Source organism: Passer montanus, unplaced genomic scaffold, assembly GCF_014805655.1.
Source record: "Passer montanus isolate IOZ18808 unplaced genomic scaffold, ASM1480565v1 scaffold12, whole genome shotgun sequence".
Classification (NCBI taxonomy): domain Eukaryota; kingdom Metazoa; phylum Chordata; class Aves; order Passeriformes; family Passeridae; genus Passer; species Passer montanus.
This window is the reverse complement of record NW_024358722.1, coordinates 4,923,470-4,941,431: the sequence shown is the minus strand read 5'-3', so window position 1 is coordinate 4,941,431 and position 17,962 is coordinate 4,923,470. Positions and strand designations below refer to the sequence as shown.

General features: G+C 38.7%; 1 protein-coding gene across 1 annotated transcript; it reads left to right on the top strand.

Moving 5' to 3' along the window:
* Positions 1 to 3,849: 3,849 nt before the first annotated feature.
* LOC120497035 (potassium channel subfamily K member 16-like) lies at positions 3,850 to 13,749 on the top strand. Its single transcript, XM_039698058.1, has 6 exons — positions 3,850 to 4,062; positions 8,535 to 8,649; positions 9,191 to 9,357; positions 11,802 to 11,967; positions 13,206 to 13,434; positions 13,715 to 13,749. Exons 1-5 carry the CDS (start codon positions 3,850 to 3,852, stop codon positions 13,427 to 13,429), a joined length of 885 nt encoding a protein of 294 aa, XP_039553992.1. The 3' UTR covers positions 13,430 to 13,434; positions 13,715 to 13,749.
* The last annotated feature ends 4,213 nt before the right edge of the window (positions 13,750 to 17,962 follow it).

Genomic DNA, 17,962 nt, shown 5'->3' with positions numbered 1-17,962 from the left:
AAAAAGCTTTGAAGAGGAATAATGAGGTTCACATGTGGAACAGTGTAAGTATGTAATGTAATATATTCTTACCTGGTTTAATCAATCATGAGATGCAAGTATTTTATGTGATTAGTATAAACTGAGAGCATCTCGACATAATAAAATGTTAAGATCTTAAAAATGTTGCTGCAAACATGCAGCTGGTGAATATAGATGCCAAGAGGATGAACATCTGGAAATGCCTTGTTGCATATAGCATATTTGGTAGCTCTAAATATAATGTGTTTGTCTTTTCAAAGTGAATTTTTAATAACCACAACAATCAAACTACTGGTTTTATGTTATATCATATGAATCGCTTTTATTGTTGCTTTAATCAATGTTAAAAAATATTTTTCTAATTTTTTTCTTAATATTTTTATTGCCTGCAATATTTGCTCTGAAATCCCATCTATAAGACAAGCAAAGTAAACTGTCATGCCAGAAGAAATTCAATAGTTCTCTTATTTATATTTAATATGGTTCTAAAATAATTTCCTTAATTCTTCTCTGCAGTGCAGAGTTTAAAAGTCATTCAAGGAGCAAAACTAATTAAAATAGTTCAGTATTTCCTTGTTGAAACTGTTCTGGCTGAAATGCTTAGCACACGAAAGAATGAATCCCCAGATCTTTGCATCCACTTTGACAACTGCTTCTGTACAGAGACACTTCTACCAGAAAAACTAGTCCAAAAATCATTCTCCATCAGAAGCTTGATAATAACAGGAGCAGTCAAGATATCTTTCAACTTATTTTATTACTTAATTTAGAAACTGCTTATTTGTGTTGATGTAAATTATACTTCTGATCACAGTGGTATTTTTTCTGGCTTTTTAAAACCATTGAGCAAAGTGAGCAAACCATGTCTTTTTTTTTTTATGGTCAATCTTTTATTTCACATCTATCCTTGTTCAAGATTTGTTAGGGGGTGTAAGAACAATAGGTAAAGCATTTAAGAACACTGAATCCTTTGACTTGCTCCAAGTAATACACAAAAAGTGATTATTATGTATATTGTAAACCAGGATGTCGTTTTGGTTGTCATCTGTCCTTTCCAGAATGGCTCAGATTTTCTATGAGAAAATTTCTATGATCTATGATTTCTATGGATCCTATTGGGTCAGTCACACTGAGGAAGAAAGACAAGTGAAGGAATAATCAAGGAGATCATGCCCAGTCCTGGATGCAAAATATGTTTTGTGAGATGTCATTCCCTAGTTTTGAAACCAGATGCACTCTTACATTCTATATTGGCAGGGAGCACTGGCAAGGCAGGACCTTGGAAGAACAGTCTACTTCCACATTCAGCTACTATTGAAAAGTTCTTGCATTCCACATTTTTTATTCCTAAAGTTTGTGAACCCAAGTTTTGTTTATTTTTTAATAAGAAGAGCATTAGAAAAGCAACAAGAGAAGTTAAGACTAGAGAGTGTGCTTTGTCATCCTGTCATAAAAAGCAATTTGCTAGTATTATTATTTCAGCACATTGTATATGATATCTTTTTATCGGGAAGCCAAATTTAATTTCTGATGTGGTAAGCCATGCTGAACTCCCTCTTCCAGATTCAGAACTCACAAAAACCATACTTCAAAATGTATATATTGGGCTTTCTTTTTTCCAGTGGCAAGGCATCATTTCTGGGCTACTGAACAGATTCTGGCTTTATTTGGTTCCTATATTGTAGCCTGACACTAGAGGGGGAAGAACCAGTAGGAAATACTGTATTATGCAAATAAGCATACTTTGGTGATGTTAGTGACTCAGTTTGCAAAACCTTAGAAAATTAAGATCCCAAAAGCAAGTCTGAGTGGACATTTTTTCTTAAGGCATGATACACTGCCAACTTTGTCAGTTGGCATGCTTTGTTGATTTGAACTGAAGGAACAGAAGCGGACAAAAAATCTGATTATGTGCTGTATTTGTTCATTTATATCTTATAGTTTCATGGCCTTAATTGTGAAATGTACTTCAACTGAGAAAATTCATCCCAGCACAGCTGTGCACAATTCCATGGTTTTCATCCATTCCAGAAAACCAGTAGGTTGGCATTCTCTGGGCCTGGTAGTCATGGGTCCTATCAACAACAACGTAACAAACACCTGGATCTCCTACCAGAGACAGCCCTGCTAGTGCAATACCCCAGGCTTGTCTACCCGTATCATTGCACTGGGAATGGAATAAAAAGCTGTACCTTTTAGTTATGCAAGTCAGACCCAAGAGTGATGTTCTTGTTGGATACTGTGTAAGTAAATGTCATCCTTAACACCGAACAAGAGAAGACCTTCCATCAGTGATAATAAGCTGGATGTCTCAGCTGATTTAGATCAGTTTGCTTCATAATGTTGTCGCAGTGCTCAGTAATATCACTGCTACTATAACTTCCATCTCCCAATGTTTTGCTTTTTCAGCTGAAAAGAAATACCAGACCACCAAGGTTTTGAGTCCTTACACATTGCACTTCCCTATTGAAATCTTTCTGTTCCCCTACTTACATTAACAGAGCAGTCCCAGACAAAGTCCGGGATGGTCTCCTGGGTATTATCCACAATAGTTTTCACTTTTCAGAGTGGAAAGTGGCCTTCTGCTGCTTATCAGTCATCCTCCTCTGGATGATGGCCCCAGGTTATGAGCACAGTACAAATGGCAAGTCTGGGGATTCTTACAGATACAGATATGAATGAAATAATTTTTCAGTCTTTTTCAGTGAGCGCTACCTCTTGTTTGAAGATAGGAGTAAAACCATATGAATGCTTAGCAAAGTAGGGATATCTGTATCCAGAACATTTTAACTGTAAGGGAGTATAATAACAAAATTGCAGCCCTAGCCACCTAGCCATCTTTGTGTGTGTGTGTGTGTGTGTGTGTTTGTTTTCTTTCAGAAGCAGTGTGACAGATGACACTTGCCATAAAGCCTGTCCTACAGAAAAAATGCAAGCCCAGCTCATTTCCAGTGCATGATAATTATTAAGGCTCCCATGAGTGAAACTCTGATACTTTTTTAGCTAATGATTAACCATAAGCCCTCCTTCCCCCTTAAGCATTTGGATTAAAAAGGAAATACAGAGACTGAAGGCAGTAGGCATGAATGGTTTATTCTCCAGCTCTGTGGAATAAATAGTGGAGTCATCTCATAGGGTTCAGGAGCAGTAGGCCAGGCAGTGAGGGGATTGATCTTATAAGGACTAGAAAAGAAAGTGGTTCTTTTGTGTGACCCAGTTGAATTCAGGATGTTTATAAGCTTCACCATGCCGATTTTACTGATGCCAGCAATGTTGGTATGGTACAGACAGCAGCTATTGACTTTTCCATTTATTCAGCTCCATACTTTTATTTCTGGGGAGTCCGCTGTAATTAGAGAGTTTAGAGCATTTTGTTGTAGAGAAGTCTAGTGTTTAGAATAAGGCTTTACTTATCAAGACTTTAAGAGTCTATCTGTGACTCTATATTCATATGACCTGGGGTAAGTCATATAATCACTGTTTTGATTCAGCTTCCCAGACTGGAAACTAATACCAGCGTCAGAGGGCTTTATTCATTTGATTGAGATCTTTGGATAAAAGCTAATAGAAGAAAGACAATATGATTCACAGTCTTATTAAGATATAAATGTTCACCCTTTATTTTGGATAGAGAACAGATGTGGAGAGATGAAATTTCTCTGTTAGTCTCATTTTGTAAGCCCTGATACCCTGATGTTTTATTGAAAAACTCTCCAGGGCAGTAGCTGGGAACATGGGTGTGTGATTCCTGGTGTTTTGGGAAGGTGACATCTTGGAATAGTAACCTATGAAGTGCTGAGCAGGGACTGGGAAGGACAGATCAGCAGCATGCCCCTCCTCACCATGCACAGCCAGCAGATCAGCTGGACTCCACTGCTGGTACTGGGGTACCTCTTCTACCTCCTCCTGGGTGCTATGGTGTTCCAGCTTCTGGAGAAGCAGGCAGAAACACATTTTCGGGACCAGTTCCAGCTGGAAAAGCTCAAGTTCCTGCAGAATTACACATGCTTGGACAGACAAGCCCTGGAGCAGTTTGTACAGGTAAGAGGAAAGGGTTCCCATTATTTTGGCTCAAGCATTATTTTCATTAGAAGAAATTATACTATCGGGGCCAAGTAGCCTAGCATGATATAAACCAATCACTGTCCATGATATTAAATATCTAACTTTATAAATAATTCAAGCCCATTCATATACTTTATCTTGATCTACGGAACTGTTTCTTTCCACAGTCATGAACTCCCAATACATAAGTGCATCTAGTGATGCACTTGTGCTACAGTGCAATAATTTCAACTTCATGGTTCTCATCTCCCTCATTAAATATTACTGGGAATTATGCATGGGAACAAAAAATAAGAATCAAACCTAAAGAAGTAGGTTGCCCTTCCAAGGTTCTCCCGTCCAAACCTGTGCAATTTCTGCCTCTTCATACTAAAAACAACAATTTACAGGCAAACTGACAGAACCAGATAAGCTGTGCCAAGGGAAACATAGGTTGGATACTAGGAAAAAGTTTTTTACAGCAAGGGTGATAAAGTATTGGAATGGTTTGCCTGGGAAGGTGGTGGAGGCACCATCCCTGGATGTGTTTAAGAAAAGACTTGATGTGGCTAAGCTGTGCCAAGGGAAACATAGGTTGGATACTAGGAAAAAGTTTTTTACAGCAAGGATGATAAAGTATTGGAATGGTTTGCCCGGGAAGGTGGTGGAGGCACCATCCCTGGATGTGTTTAAGAAAATACTTGATGTGGCATTTGGTGCTATCATCTAGTTGAGGTGTTGGGGCTGGGTTGGACTCAATGATCTTGGATGTCTCTTCCAAGCTTGTGATTCTCTGAAATTGTCTACTACCTTTGAAGGCAGTCCTGCATTTCCAGGCCTAAATAAAAGACAAAGTCAGCCATCACAAACTGTGAAATCTATTGCTTATAAGAAGAGATAAAGGGCTTTTGTTCAATATGGGTTATCAGTTAATGACAACTTCAATTACATTTTAATCTTTTCTCAAAACTGGCTGGAGGTAATTTATTAGACCTTTCCTGGTATCATAGATATATTCTCATAATAGTAGTACAAGAACTGGACAGAAATCCTTGAACTTTGAAACCTTGAATCCTTGAGTTTCTTTGTGCTCAACACATAACCAGTTGCAAAGCAGAGTGCCTAAACAGTTTGAACTTTTTCTACCGTGATATTAAAACTGATAAAAACTCAAAACAATTTGTACTGCCCAAGTCAGAGGACTTCCATGAATGTATAAGATTTTGATCAACAAAAAGCCCAGACTTCATATATGGATTTAATCAAACAGTGAAATTCAGATCAGAAATGGTAGAAAAGGTGCCTGAACCTCTACATCTACAAAGCCAATATTCTGATTACTAATACTGTGATATATTATTTGTGGAACCTTGGACATGTGCCAGAAAATGACGAGATTTCAAGAATTTACATGCGTAAAAACATGTCTATTTTTTTTCACCTTCATGAGTTGGTGATATTTCCTGTCCTTCCCTTATCTCTCTGATAGTGATTGCAGAGGTGAAAACCCTGATTCTCATTCTACACCTAACTGTGATACTTTTTTGGATTGAAACGTTTATTTAAATCTTCACTACCCTCAAAACATTAGAAGAGTTCACATGTAGCTAGATTCTTCTCTCTCTGACTCCAGTCAGAGAGAGGGAACTTTCTTAGGTCCACTGCTGTGCCACTCAGAGAATCGTATTTTGCTGCTGTCTCTGCTGAATTAATCACAATTTCACTTGTAAGCTGTTCCAGACAAAACCAGCTGAGGGCACCAAATCATCTACAAAGCACCAAGCTTCAGAGTACTGAGACTTTGCAGTCCTCAAGGTATATGTAAGTGCAGGTATCTTCTGACCCACATGTTGCTTAAAAGACCAGTTAACAAATCTGTTTAACTCCTATTAATATTAGGGAATACTAGTCTTCCCATATTAAATCTCTAGTGCAGGGAAGCAGGTGTGTCTCTGCATGTTTTAACTATATGGTTAAGGAGGTTTGTTCATCATGTCACAAGTTCCAGTCTGAAAAGTCACAGTAGTTAGACTGCAGTGAGGCACAACCCCCAGACTCAGTCTATTCAGCTAACAAGAATAAGATGTCTTGTCTTAATGCCCGTTTAAACCTAAATCCTCTAATGTGAAATTCAACACAGATTTTTTTTGTGTATTTATTATCACTTATAATGAGTTACCACTTATAATTCATTGATTTTTGCCTCTATTTATAAAATATAATTTATAACGCATGAATATAATTTTATATTCATTCGTTATAAATTATATTATAACTAATTATTAAATTAGTTAAATTATAATTATAATTTTTATAACGCATGAAACAAATTCTTATAATTCCATGTCAATAAATTGCATTGGTTCTGCATAGCTAAAACTACCTAGCTGAGAGATGGTTCTGAGCCGCAGCTCCTAACATGAGCAGCCTGGAGCTTTGGGAAAGTGCAAATCCAAACTCTTTTATCTAATGCATCTCTGGTAGGCATACTTTGGTCAGGAAATTATGCCAGTCTGACAGCATAACTGAGAAGCAGATGCATTGAGTAAGGAGTCTGTGTTTTGATCATGTCCTTACTTTTTCTGTCTCAAAGGACGTGATATAAATACAGACCAAAAGGACGAAATACTTGCCTCTGACCACAGCTGGCTGCAATGTGCATTGGCAGGTGGACAGGAGTAGAAACAGCAGACTGTTCTTATTCTCTCCACACCCCACTGTAGCTTAATCTAGGATTCATATCCTTACTGTAAATTACAGCACATGGCTTTTATGTGCTGACGTACTGACGAGTTCTCTCCCAAAGGCACCAGCTAATGCTCACCAGCCATTCAGCAGCTGCCATAACCCTTACCTGAGCAGTAGGTGAAAGGAGCCTGGAGCCATTATAAGTGTCCCACAGGAACCTGTTTGTTGGGCACCAGCATGCCTTTTCATTCATGGGGTTCTTTCATGGGGTTGTACTTAACATCATCAATTACACCAAGAAATCTGGCCTTGTCAGACTGTGTCTGAAAGGTTCAACATTTCAAGTTGCCTCACTCTTCTGTGTTGGCTCTCATGATGTGACTGTAACTCCTGTGAACTCTTGTGCATTGAAATGCATAGAACTGTCAAGTGTTCCTTAAATTAAACCTGTGATTATTTCAAAATACTTACACCTCAGTAGCTTCCGTGTGTTTCTTCTAAGCAGCAAATGAAATAAGTGACTCTAGAAAATCTGACCTGTTGAATTCTTCTCATTCTAAGAAGAGACTTTTAATGGATAATGCAAAATTCTTTGTCATATTGAAAATAAGCTCTGCTGACACTTCAGTCATGACATCACAGGTGATAATGTCCAGCAGCCCTCTGATAAATTTGACCAATACTATATGATTTTTTACCAAAGGAATCAAATTAGCTACTATACTTACAATACTCAGTCCACCAGTACAAATCAGGTAATATTGCAGAACCTGTCCCAAATCAGATACCTTGTAGTGGTTATGTTCACTAGAAAAGCAATCTTTCTGGAAGTGGCTAACATTTGAATCAAGAAAGAGTATCTTCTTGGGTCTCATACTCCTGGAACCAGCTAAAGCTGGGGTTGCTATTGACTCCTGTTCATGTCTTGCATCATACAAAGTCTTTTGAAGAGATGAACAAGTCATTCCTTCAGGCATTTTGCAAAATTACCATGGCTGTGACTCAGCCTTTGTAAGGTGTGTGACAAACAAGGGGATTCCTAAAACCCCAACCACTGAGCAGAGGGAAACCAGTCTCCCACAGACAAATCATTGGGGACAGCAAAGGAACACAGTCTTTATTAAGGCAGTTGACAGGATATTTGATGCAAGAACAGTAATTTTTTGGCACACAGTAGTTTTGGTCTGGTAAGATCTATCTGGAATAGAAGAGAATATTTTATTAGTTGATCTTTCAGACTAAGAGAAGCCTAATATTCACTGAAAATTATATGGAAGTCATAGTCAAAAATAGTAATTCATCCTTACAAGTACTTACATGGAGGAAACAGAAATGAGCATTTTCCTCATGCCCCTGCCCACAGACAGAACTATACATTTACACACCCCTAAATTAAAAACTTGAACAAGATTACTAGATTACTAGATTACTAGATTAGAGAAGGAGAGACGAGCAACTACTTTATTTTTTTATGGCACAACTGTAATTTTTTTCCCAGTTTGATCACTTTAGGGAATCGTCTACCCCCTTCACCTTAGATTTCGTCTAGCTGGGGAACCTATTGTACTTTAATGACCTGTTCTCCTGTAACAAGAGTTCAAGTTCCTGACCAGCTCTCTTTCCAAGTTTTGCCATGTCAGCAGAAGTTCTTTTTAGTCCAAGTCTATCCTATTATCTACACTGTTTATCACTCTGCTTGCTCGAGATGGAAAACAGTATTTACTTATCTCTATTTCTAACATTCTTCCTCATCTTTGCTCCTCTGACCTTTTCTGCTTCAGGTCCTCATGGAAGCATGGGAAAAAGGAGTCAACCCAGAAGGAAACTCTACAAATCCCAGTAACTGGGACTTCAGCAACTCCTTCTTTTTTGCAGGAACTGTTGTCACCACTATAGGTGAGGTACTCTCTTTCCTTAAAAACTGGTATTTCCTCCAACTGTCCTGTAAAGCCCCCAGAAATGTGTAATTAGTGGAAAAACGAGACAATCAACTAAAGTTCCAAAGTCTCTTGGGTCACTGTGGGTTATGGTTTTCTATTGGTTTCCAATTATGCCTGTTATTTTTCTGTATACAGTATTTTATACTCCCAAAAATCTGAGTGCCTACTTGTTACATGAAAGATCATTTTGTACATAGACAACACTTCTTTAGGTTGCTTTGAAGCAACCTGAGTCACACTCACCATAAAATCAGAGACCCAGTGAAAGTTACAATAGTATCTGGAATAGTAATAATTTTCATGTTTCATTTTCAGCTGATCGTTGTGAACGCAAAAGGTTTCATCATAAGCAATGGCAATTTGCAGACGGATTTAATTGCAGAAAATCATAGGTTCCTGAAGCTTATAGTTGAGCTTCCAAGCTTATGAACATTCCATGATGCCTGCAGCTTGCCTGTAGAGCCTTTTCATGTAGCTGTTTTCTTCTGTTTTTCCAGGTTATGGTAACCTGTCCCCCAGCACAGTGGCAGGGCAGATCTTCTGTGTGTTTTATGCCTTATTTGGAGTGCCTCTCAACCTGGCCTTCCTTAATCAGCTGGGGAAAGCTCTCAATGCTCATCTGCTTACCCTGGGAAGATGGGTGCAAAAGCCAGGACGTGCCCAGGTACAGTGTCCATTTACCATTTGTTTTCACTATTTTAAAACAAGTTAAAGTTCTTTTCTCAGATAGCTTCTGTGAACCACAGCAGTTACATGTCCCTCTCTATCAGAAACTTGATATACTTAATCTACCTATGATAGCTTTGAAGTATAGGCTTTTGCTTGAGGGGCCCTAGATTTGCCTTTTTAAAACCTTACTCAGCAAAACCATAGACCTGGTGACCTTGGCAGAATACGTGTGTGTACACATGTTGCCAAATCAAGCTATTATTTCCAGCCTATGCCAGCATCTCTCCAGAGTTCAGCCCTACACTGTGCAAAGGCAACTTATTTTTATTGGCCTAATCATCTGGCTGGAATTAACTTTCCTGTTTGTGCCAGTAACTAAGCACTTCCTTCCTTTTCTTAAAATGCAATCTGAGACTTTACAGTCCTCAAGGTATATGTAAGTGCAGATACCTTCTGACCCTCCTTACTTACAGTTTATTGGTGAGTCATTGAACTAGTCCAGATATTTTTAATAAGAAAAGCACTGATAATGGAAAATATATGAAGGTCATTCATTACAAAGTTAGTGCATGTTTCTGAGAAAAGGTTCAATGAATTAAGCCCTTTAGTTAAGGAAAAGGAAGATTAGATATGTGAGATATGTTGAAACATTTCAGAGTTCTGACACAAGTGGATTTTTTTACATTTGTTAAATCTCTTGGATCACTACGTTCTTTACCTACAATGAGAAAGCTATAAAGGTACTGTGAAATGCAGACTTGGATTATATCAGCACGAAATTCTTTAGCTGCATAACCTCTGCCTGTTCCATAAACACACGCAGCTCTACACCAGAAGGATTTTCATGTTAGTATAGCTGCATCTTTCCTGAGATTTGTGATAGCAGCTCAGGGACATGGTCTTTTTTCTTTCCCTTTTCACTCAGAGTTCACATTTCTGACAGAACTCCTATGATCAGACAAAGTTTTGGAGCTGTATCTGCTTGTTTGCTCTGAAAAGTTTATTCAAGGATGTTGGTTTACATCCTTATAAACAGAATTTTGTCATGCTCTGGGAAATTAATTGCAATCAGTTCTTTATTATTAATTACTTATTGTTCCCTCCTGTATAAACATTACAGGTTTATACAAGAAAGTTCTTAAAAGACAGGTTAAAAGGTAAAATTGTTCATTTCAATATACATTTTTATGCAGAGTTTATTATGTAATTAGACTCTATTACAGTACTGGAATGAAATAAATGAGAACAACTGAATTATATATCAACTATAATCATGTCAATCAGTAATTCTCAAACTGCTCTGCAAATGAGGCAAATATTTTTACACAGCTAGAGAGACATGACACATAATATAGAAGTGACTTGTCAAAGTCACCAAGTCATCTCAAGCCATGTTTCTCAAGCTCAGAACATTATTTTTTATGTGAGATAATTCAGAGAGAGAAATTAAAACATGATATCTGGACCTTCAATTTTATAAACAGTGGTTTGGCTTTTCCTCCAGTCACAATAGACTCATTAATAGAAAATTATTCTCTAGTCTGATTGCCCTTGAGGGCATTTTTAAATAATTGCAAGGAGTTTGCATCAGCCCACACATCATTAGTCAGAAGTTCACCAGAATGTGTTCCTTGGAAACCCATCGGTTCCTGATCATCAATTGCAAACTCCTAAAATCCCTTCAGGACCATCCACTGACCATTCTTTGTACCTATCTACCGCAGTCACATACATAACTTATCTCCCTGAAGGCAGCTTCTTTGTACCTATCTACCGCAGTCACATACATAATAACTTATCTCCCTGAAGGCAGATGTTTGTCCTGAGAGACACAGATCTGCCCTGTGCTAACACAAACCAGTTCTGCTCTGAACTCATTTTTAACTTCTAATTAAAAATGAAAGCAGGCAAACTAACTTCACTTAGGTTTCATCCAAACATATTTTTGGCTGAACCCTTGCAAGCCACTTTATAAAACTTTGGAAGCAGTCATAGTGAAAAGAACCCAATCTTGTTCTTGCCCATCTTTGCTTCTTGACTTATGCAGTATGTGGTGATTTTCTTCAAAGACAAGAGCTAGTTGACTGCAAGACCATCTCTACTTGAATTGAAATTGTAAAATGAGTATTTCATTCCAATGGCTGTCATAGTAAGTCTGAAAATATAACTGCAGCATTCTTGAAAACTCATTGCGAAAAGGTTTTAAAAAATCCTCCTTTCTTCCCAATTTTAATTTTTTTTTTCATGCTTAGCTACAATATCTATGTGCAGAGTAAGCAGTGAGCTCAACCTGCAGTACATGGAAGCATTGGTTTATCCTTCTTTTTTTAGCCATCACTTCCAGGTGGGGTGGGTGTGTGACTCAAGAGACAGAGACAGCAATTTTGACAAGACAACTGCTCCGTGGTCTTTAGATGCCATCTTCCTCTTCTCTTGCAGGTGGTTCAAACACTAGCAGTGGCCATCTTCCTGACCACTGGGACTTTGCTTTTCCTGGTGTTCCCACCATTAGTGTTCAGTTACGTAGAAGGCTGGAGCTATGGAGAAGGCTTTTACTTCACCTTCATCACCCTGAGCACCATTGGATTTGGGGACTATGTAGTAGGTAAAAAAGAGCATGAACTGGATTGAAATTCATAACTCTGGTATAAAACTAAATACAGGGAGCATAGACATCCATTCCACTATAGATCTGGTCAAGAGTGAGCTCAGCCAGACTGGTAACAATGAGCTAATGTATTACAGGATATGAGCATTTTTCTCTTGACAGCCAAACTAAGAGTCACCCAACTCATTTCACATGTGCCACTGAACGCTCATTCAACAGTGGTTGTGTCCAGGCTGGTACAAATATTATCAAGAGTGAAAGGTAGAATATAAATAAAATTCCTCTTTCAGTATTAAGCCTTTGAACCACACTCTCCTAACTCTGATTTGTTTTAGCAAGTGCCTACCATTCCCAACAACAAATCATATCAAATATTGAATAATCAGTACTTAAAATGGGGAGAAGATTACTGACGACCATAGTATGCCTCTGAAAGAAAACAAATGCAATGACATTACATAGTCTTTAGACCTCTACATTGAGGACATCATGAGGTAGAGACACATGAGGGGCTATTTTTCCACATACTTGTTTGAACAAATGCATAATCTTAGCAGATGATGTCTAATGTATTTATTTGTTAAAACCACTAGGGTTTCTTATTCACAAATACTAGCTTTCCTCTCCTAGAGGTCATAACTATATCCCAAAAGGAGATAATAAAGAATCCCATGCTGAATCTGGCCCTGTGGAGTTTCATGACTGTATCAGCTGCACTGATTGCTCATGCTGTGGAAATATCAAACCAGGGATTAAGATTCTCATAACTACTTAATTAAAATGGCTATATTTACCAATTATCCAAGTGATTGTGAATCCTGGGTACTGAGTTAATATCACTCTTCAAAAAGCAATCACTGATTCACTAAATTGTAGCCATCTAAATCATCTGAGATCCTCTGTGTGCCTCTTGGGTAATAACCTACAGTTAATATGGATTCAACATTTAATTTCCAAGATTTCTTTCCTTTTTTCAAGAAACCATTGACTTTGAGCATCCCTAATTAATATTAGATATGGTTATTTTTATTATACAGTCTCGGCCTCAGGGATTTCATGCTAACTGTGCTAAGCTTAACCTGAGGGTTGCACGAAAAAAAACATTATCTGCTGATGGGTCACACAAGCTCATTGACATAGACACTTTTGCAAAGAGTGGAGAGGGTGTATGACTATGTATGTTTAGCAGACCAAAGCTGCCAAGATAAATATTCAAATTTTCCTGGATTTTTCAGGTACAAACCCCAACAAGCACTATATCCCTGTGTACAGGAGCCTAACTGCAATATGGATTGTTTTTGGCTTGGCCTGGCTGGCTCTGGTCTTCAACGTGGGAGCTGACTTGATGGAAAGATACCTTCAGCTAAAGTGGCACAAGTCTGACTTAAGCTTGGCAGAAGGAGACACCACCAAACTGGAAGATGAACCTGAGCAGCCTAGAATCCATATCCCTAGCTGAGTAAGGTACAAAGAAAGCAGTTCTGAAACTGCATCTTCCATCTGTATCTCACACTAAGCAACCTCTGTGGATAAAGGACTAAACCACAAGTTGTGAATTGTTTCCTAAAGAGGAAATGTTTCAGATACGTGGAAATTTTCACACCCTGTGTAGGCAGGCATCAGCCAGTTAAAACCCCAAGGAAGAGGCATACATGGTTACACAACTGCCCCAGGATTCATTTTACACTTCTCATTCTAAGGCAACTTCCCCTGAAGTAATCAATTACCCTTTCTCTTTCTCTAGTGGGATTCAGTTCTTATGGTCACTCATTTTCAAAAAAATCCAGAGTGACTGCCTCCCAGCTTCAATAAGAAGTTATTTCACCAAGAATCTCAAGTGGAAAAAGTCAGGTACAGAAATCTTTCTTCATTTCCAATCAGAAAACAAACAAAACCAAAGAGGAATATCATCAGTTATGAACATCTGCGTATTGATATACACTCAATTAAGATTCAGTTGATATTGTCTGAAATAAACATCTTTCATATAAAATGACAATATTTCTTTATTTTCTGGGCTGAAAAATGCTTCTCTTTTAATTGTGAGGAAATTATGTGTCTGTCCAGCTCTGCCTGGACTGTTACAACTTGTCTCAGAGCAAACTGACAGCTCAAAGCAGGTCCTTATCACAGTTCATTTCACAGCCACTTGAAAACAGCACTTTAAACTAAATCTAAAAGCAAGGAGGCATCTTTATTTCCAGCCAGATCACAAATATCAGTTGAGCCAGAATTACCTTTGGGCCAGGTCATAGAAGAGCTATTATGCACCATAGAGAACTGGTGCTGTATGTTTACCTCTAAATAAGGCAAATGATAGGTTCTTGCATTAAATCTGATCCTCAGTTGGGCCCATTGTGTGACCCATCAAAAACAGGGAGATTGAATTTATCCCAGTTATTGTAAGTCAAAAGAAGCAGCAGCTACCCTCAAAGGAGCTGAAAAACCAAAGTACATATAAGCACCTAATAAGGGACTAGCCACTGAGATGCAGATCTGTAATCATACTCTCTATTAGACTCCAGAAACTTGATAAAACAATTATCCATTCATTTGGGTACCATGCTCAATCATCACTAACGTGTTCCATGGGTCTGCTTGTAATTATATACTCACTGCTATTTATTCAGTATGTTTATATCTCATAGTAACCATCAATTAATCCCTTTGAACTCATTTGTAAGTGGAACTTCAATGTAAAGGATCAGTTAAACATGGCTGGGTACTCAGACTAGCCCCAAGCTAGCATATGTCTGACAGACTATGGGAACATCAAATGTCAGCCTTTTGGCAGCTGCTTTGATATTTCATTTTGGAGATGTGTCTATAAAACATGTAGAGGCTTGTGTAGGTCACTAATTTTTTCCTTCATACTTTCTGTGCTAAATTTTTACTTCTGAGGAGGGTCACAACAGATGTTTGTCCTTACACTTGACAAGGTGCAACTTTGCCAGTTGCTGACTCCTGCGTAGTGCAGTGTGTGGCTACTCAAATCTGAAATGCTGGCATATAAGAATACTGGTGATGGTTTATTCAACTAATTTAAAAAATGAATGTTCAAAATGCTTATCCTATCCAAGATTTCCCTCATGTCTTACCACTACCTACCTCACAGATTTTTATCTCCTCAGTTTTTGCATGATCTTCCTCCACGCCCTCAGCTATTCCCATAAATTTGTGCAATGGCTTTCTCTGTAGACTTTCACTGGGAGCAGCCAACTCTCTTCTGTCTGGCTTTTTGTATCTTTGCAAATCTCACGGGAAACTTTGTCTCTCAGTGTTTTCTGTTCTTTGGACACAATGTTTCCACTTGCACTTTTAACATCGCCATCAATGCACTCTGTATCTGCCTTGTGTTAACACCATGACACTTTTGGCCTCTTTATGTAAAAGGCAAAACTGAAGCTCTGCTGACTTCTATATCTAACCTGTTTTCTTCACCTTGCCTTTTTCCATGCCTTCTGTACCTTATCAAGCCACAGTCAGCCACCACACATGCACTAGTCTAAAGGTGATTCTGTCCACTGTTTTACACCATGCTGCATGTTATAAAAAATGATAAAGAGGTTTATCAGTGATAAAAAGCACTTACTGACAAAGTGTTTCTTAAAGTTATCCTTCCTTGACATCTGACCGCAGAAAGCTTGGATTGTGTTTACTGCAGTCCAGAAAATTGCTCCTGTATCTGATATTCACTTTGCAAAGTAGCAGCAAATAGTGACACTACCTGCTGGATTTTTTGCTACTGCTGCATTTAATACAGCTGACAGTAGCTGCAGCAGTTCTCCAGCTGCCCAACAGAAGACTCAGAAAGCTACCTTTAAATCAAGCATATTGGAAAATCAATCATGCTGGAAAAGAAATGAGAAGGATACTGATGATCTCTCCTGTGCTATATAGGTGATAGAAATTTCTTGCTTATTTTGTCAATTTTCAAGGTTCTGAAAAAGCTCCTAAAGGCCATGCATACCTATAATAAAAGTTACTTTGAGATACAGAGTGGGAGTACTGACAAAGGTTTTGAGCATGGATAGACCAAGTGCTTTCTGGTAGTGTTCCTCTAATAAAAATGTAGAAGTCAAATGTCAATTGACCAGGTAAGAAAACATGGAAGAACTGCACAATCACAAGAACTTGCTATGAGCCAGAGGAGCACACAAGATGGATTCTTTTGGTCTAATAGCCCATTTTACCAGTGGTATATTTCTGCCCAGAATGGAGAGCACATGTGCTCAGCTCCAAGCATAGAAAACAGCACATTTGCAGCCTCTGAATGTGGCTCTGCAGGCTGTGGCAGAAGCAATGGCCCAGGCAGTATTCATCTGTGATGTGGAAAAGTAGCACTTTGTCCTGAGCAGCTACCACCTGCAGTCCAGGGCAGGGCAAGAAGCAAATGTCCTTCCAGGCTTACACTTACCCTTTTAGCCTACTCAACAAGCCCTTCTTCATCCTCAGATATACATGCTGTCCTTCCAGACAACACCAAAGTATCATTGGCAAAGATTTGAGCCTTTCTCTGTGGAGATGTAAATAGAGGAGTGACAGACAAGTCATGTTTCTGAGAATAATCAAGGAAACAGCCTTGTAACTATCATATGATTCTGTAAAGATTTGTTGTGAAACTTGATCTCTTTCTTCCCAAATTCCTTCTGGCAAGCACATGCTTGATATCTGTCTGATATCCTGAGTTTTCACAACATGTCACATAGTTAAAAAACCCTGAGTCTCACCTGTAATTAGTTTTCTATACTTTTAGCATAAACATTAAATTCTATATGTTTAGTCCATAATGTTTCAACATTGTTATACTCAGTGTGCTTTGTATGAACTATCTGGGTTTAAATGCAGCTAAAATGACAAAATGTAGTTCAGATGTGTCTATTTCCTGATCTTAAATGTGATAAGTAAATATACACTTTTTAGTATCCTTGCATTTTTTCTTACTTATGTATCTTTTTATAGAGGGTTTTCTTTTATATATATAATTCCAATTTTGTCTTTAAATATCACTGAGTAATTAATAACCTGAAAAGTCAGAATTAAGCCTGAGCAATAACCAGCTTTTTTTTTTTTTTTTTTCTAAAACTGTGCTCTGGCTGATATCATTACACTGGAATTAGTCTAGCCTTTGCCTATTCATTTTTGCATCTTGCCAGTGAAATAATGTGTTTATGCTAGACAGTTTCAAGCACACCTCTGAAACCATGAATTAGCACATTACCAGAACATTTCTGGGAGGGCAGTACATGTTTGGAGGCTGCCTCACTTGTACATACACTCCCCTGGCAAAAATAGTCACAGGGTAGAGTGAGAAGACATGACCCTCTGACAGTGTATAAAGTCATCCCGTGCAGAAACTTACTGGGTTTATTCACCTTTATCTCATATTATGTAACAAAATAGGTTAAATTACAATATTTTTATACACCCAAAACGATTTGATTGGACAGAAAGGAATACTGGATGCCATTTTATGCAAGAAAGTAATTAATCAAATAGATCTCAGAAAATACCTATATGAAGAAAGTAGACTCATCTTTCAGAGGAAAACCACAAACCATAAAAGGACTCTTAAAAAGCTGCTACCTTTTCACTTGTTTCTATCGAAGGATTGTTATCACAAACACCTGTTTGCTGCCTTTTAAATGAGCTTAGCAGCTGAGTGAAAGAGGAATGCAGATTTACGTAGACTGCTAGCGTACTGCTCTCTAAGTAGCGCCAGCTGGAGAGGGAAGCACTCGGGTTTGTCGGGAGAGGGAATGGGTAGCATCCGTCGGGGGAGCGAACGCGGCTCGGAGCCGGCTCCAGCTCAGGGAGAAGCGGCGCGGAGCAGGGAGCCCTGGGCAGCCCCGCGCTCCGGACACACAGGTGGGACGTGGAGCGGCGCACAAGGACGAGGGCGGTGGGGTGGGCTGCCGCAAGACGAGCGGCACGACCACCTTCGCTGCCCAGCAGGGCTCTGGGCTCCCCGGCTCGCCGCTGAGCGGGGAAG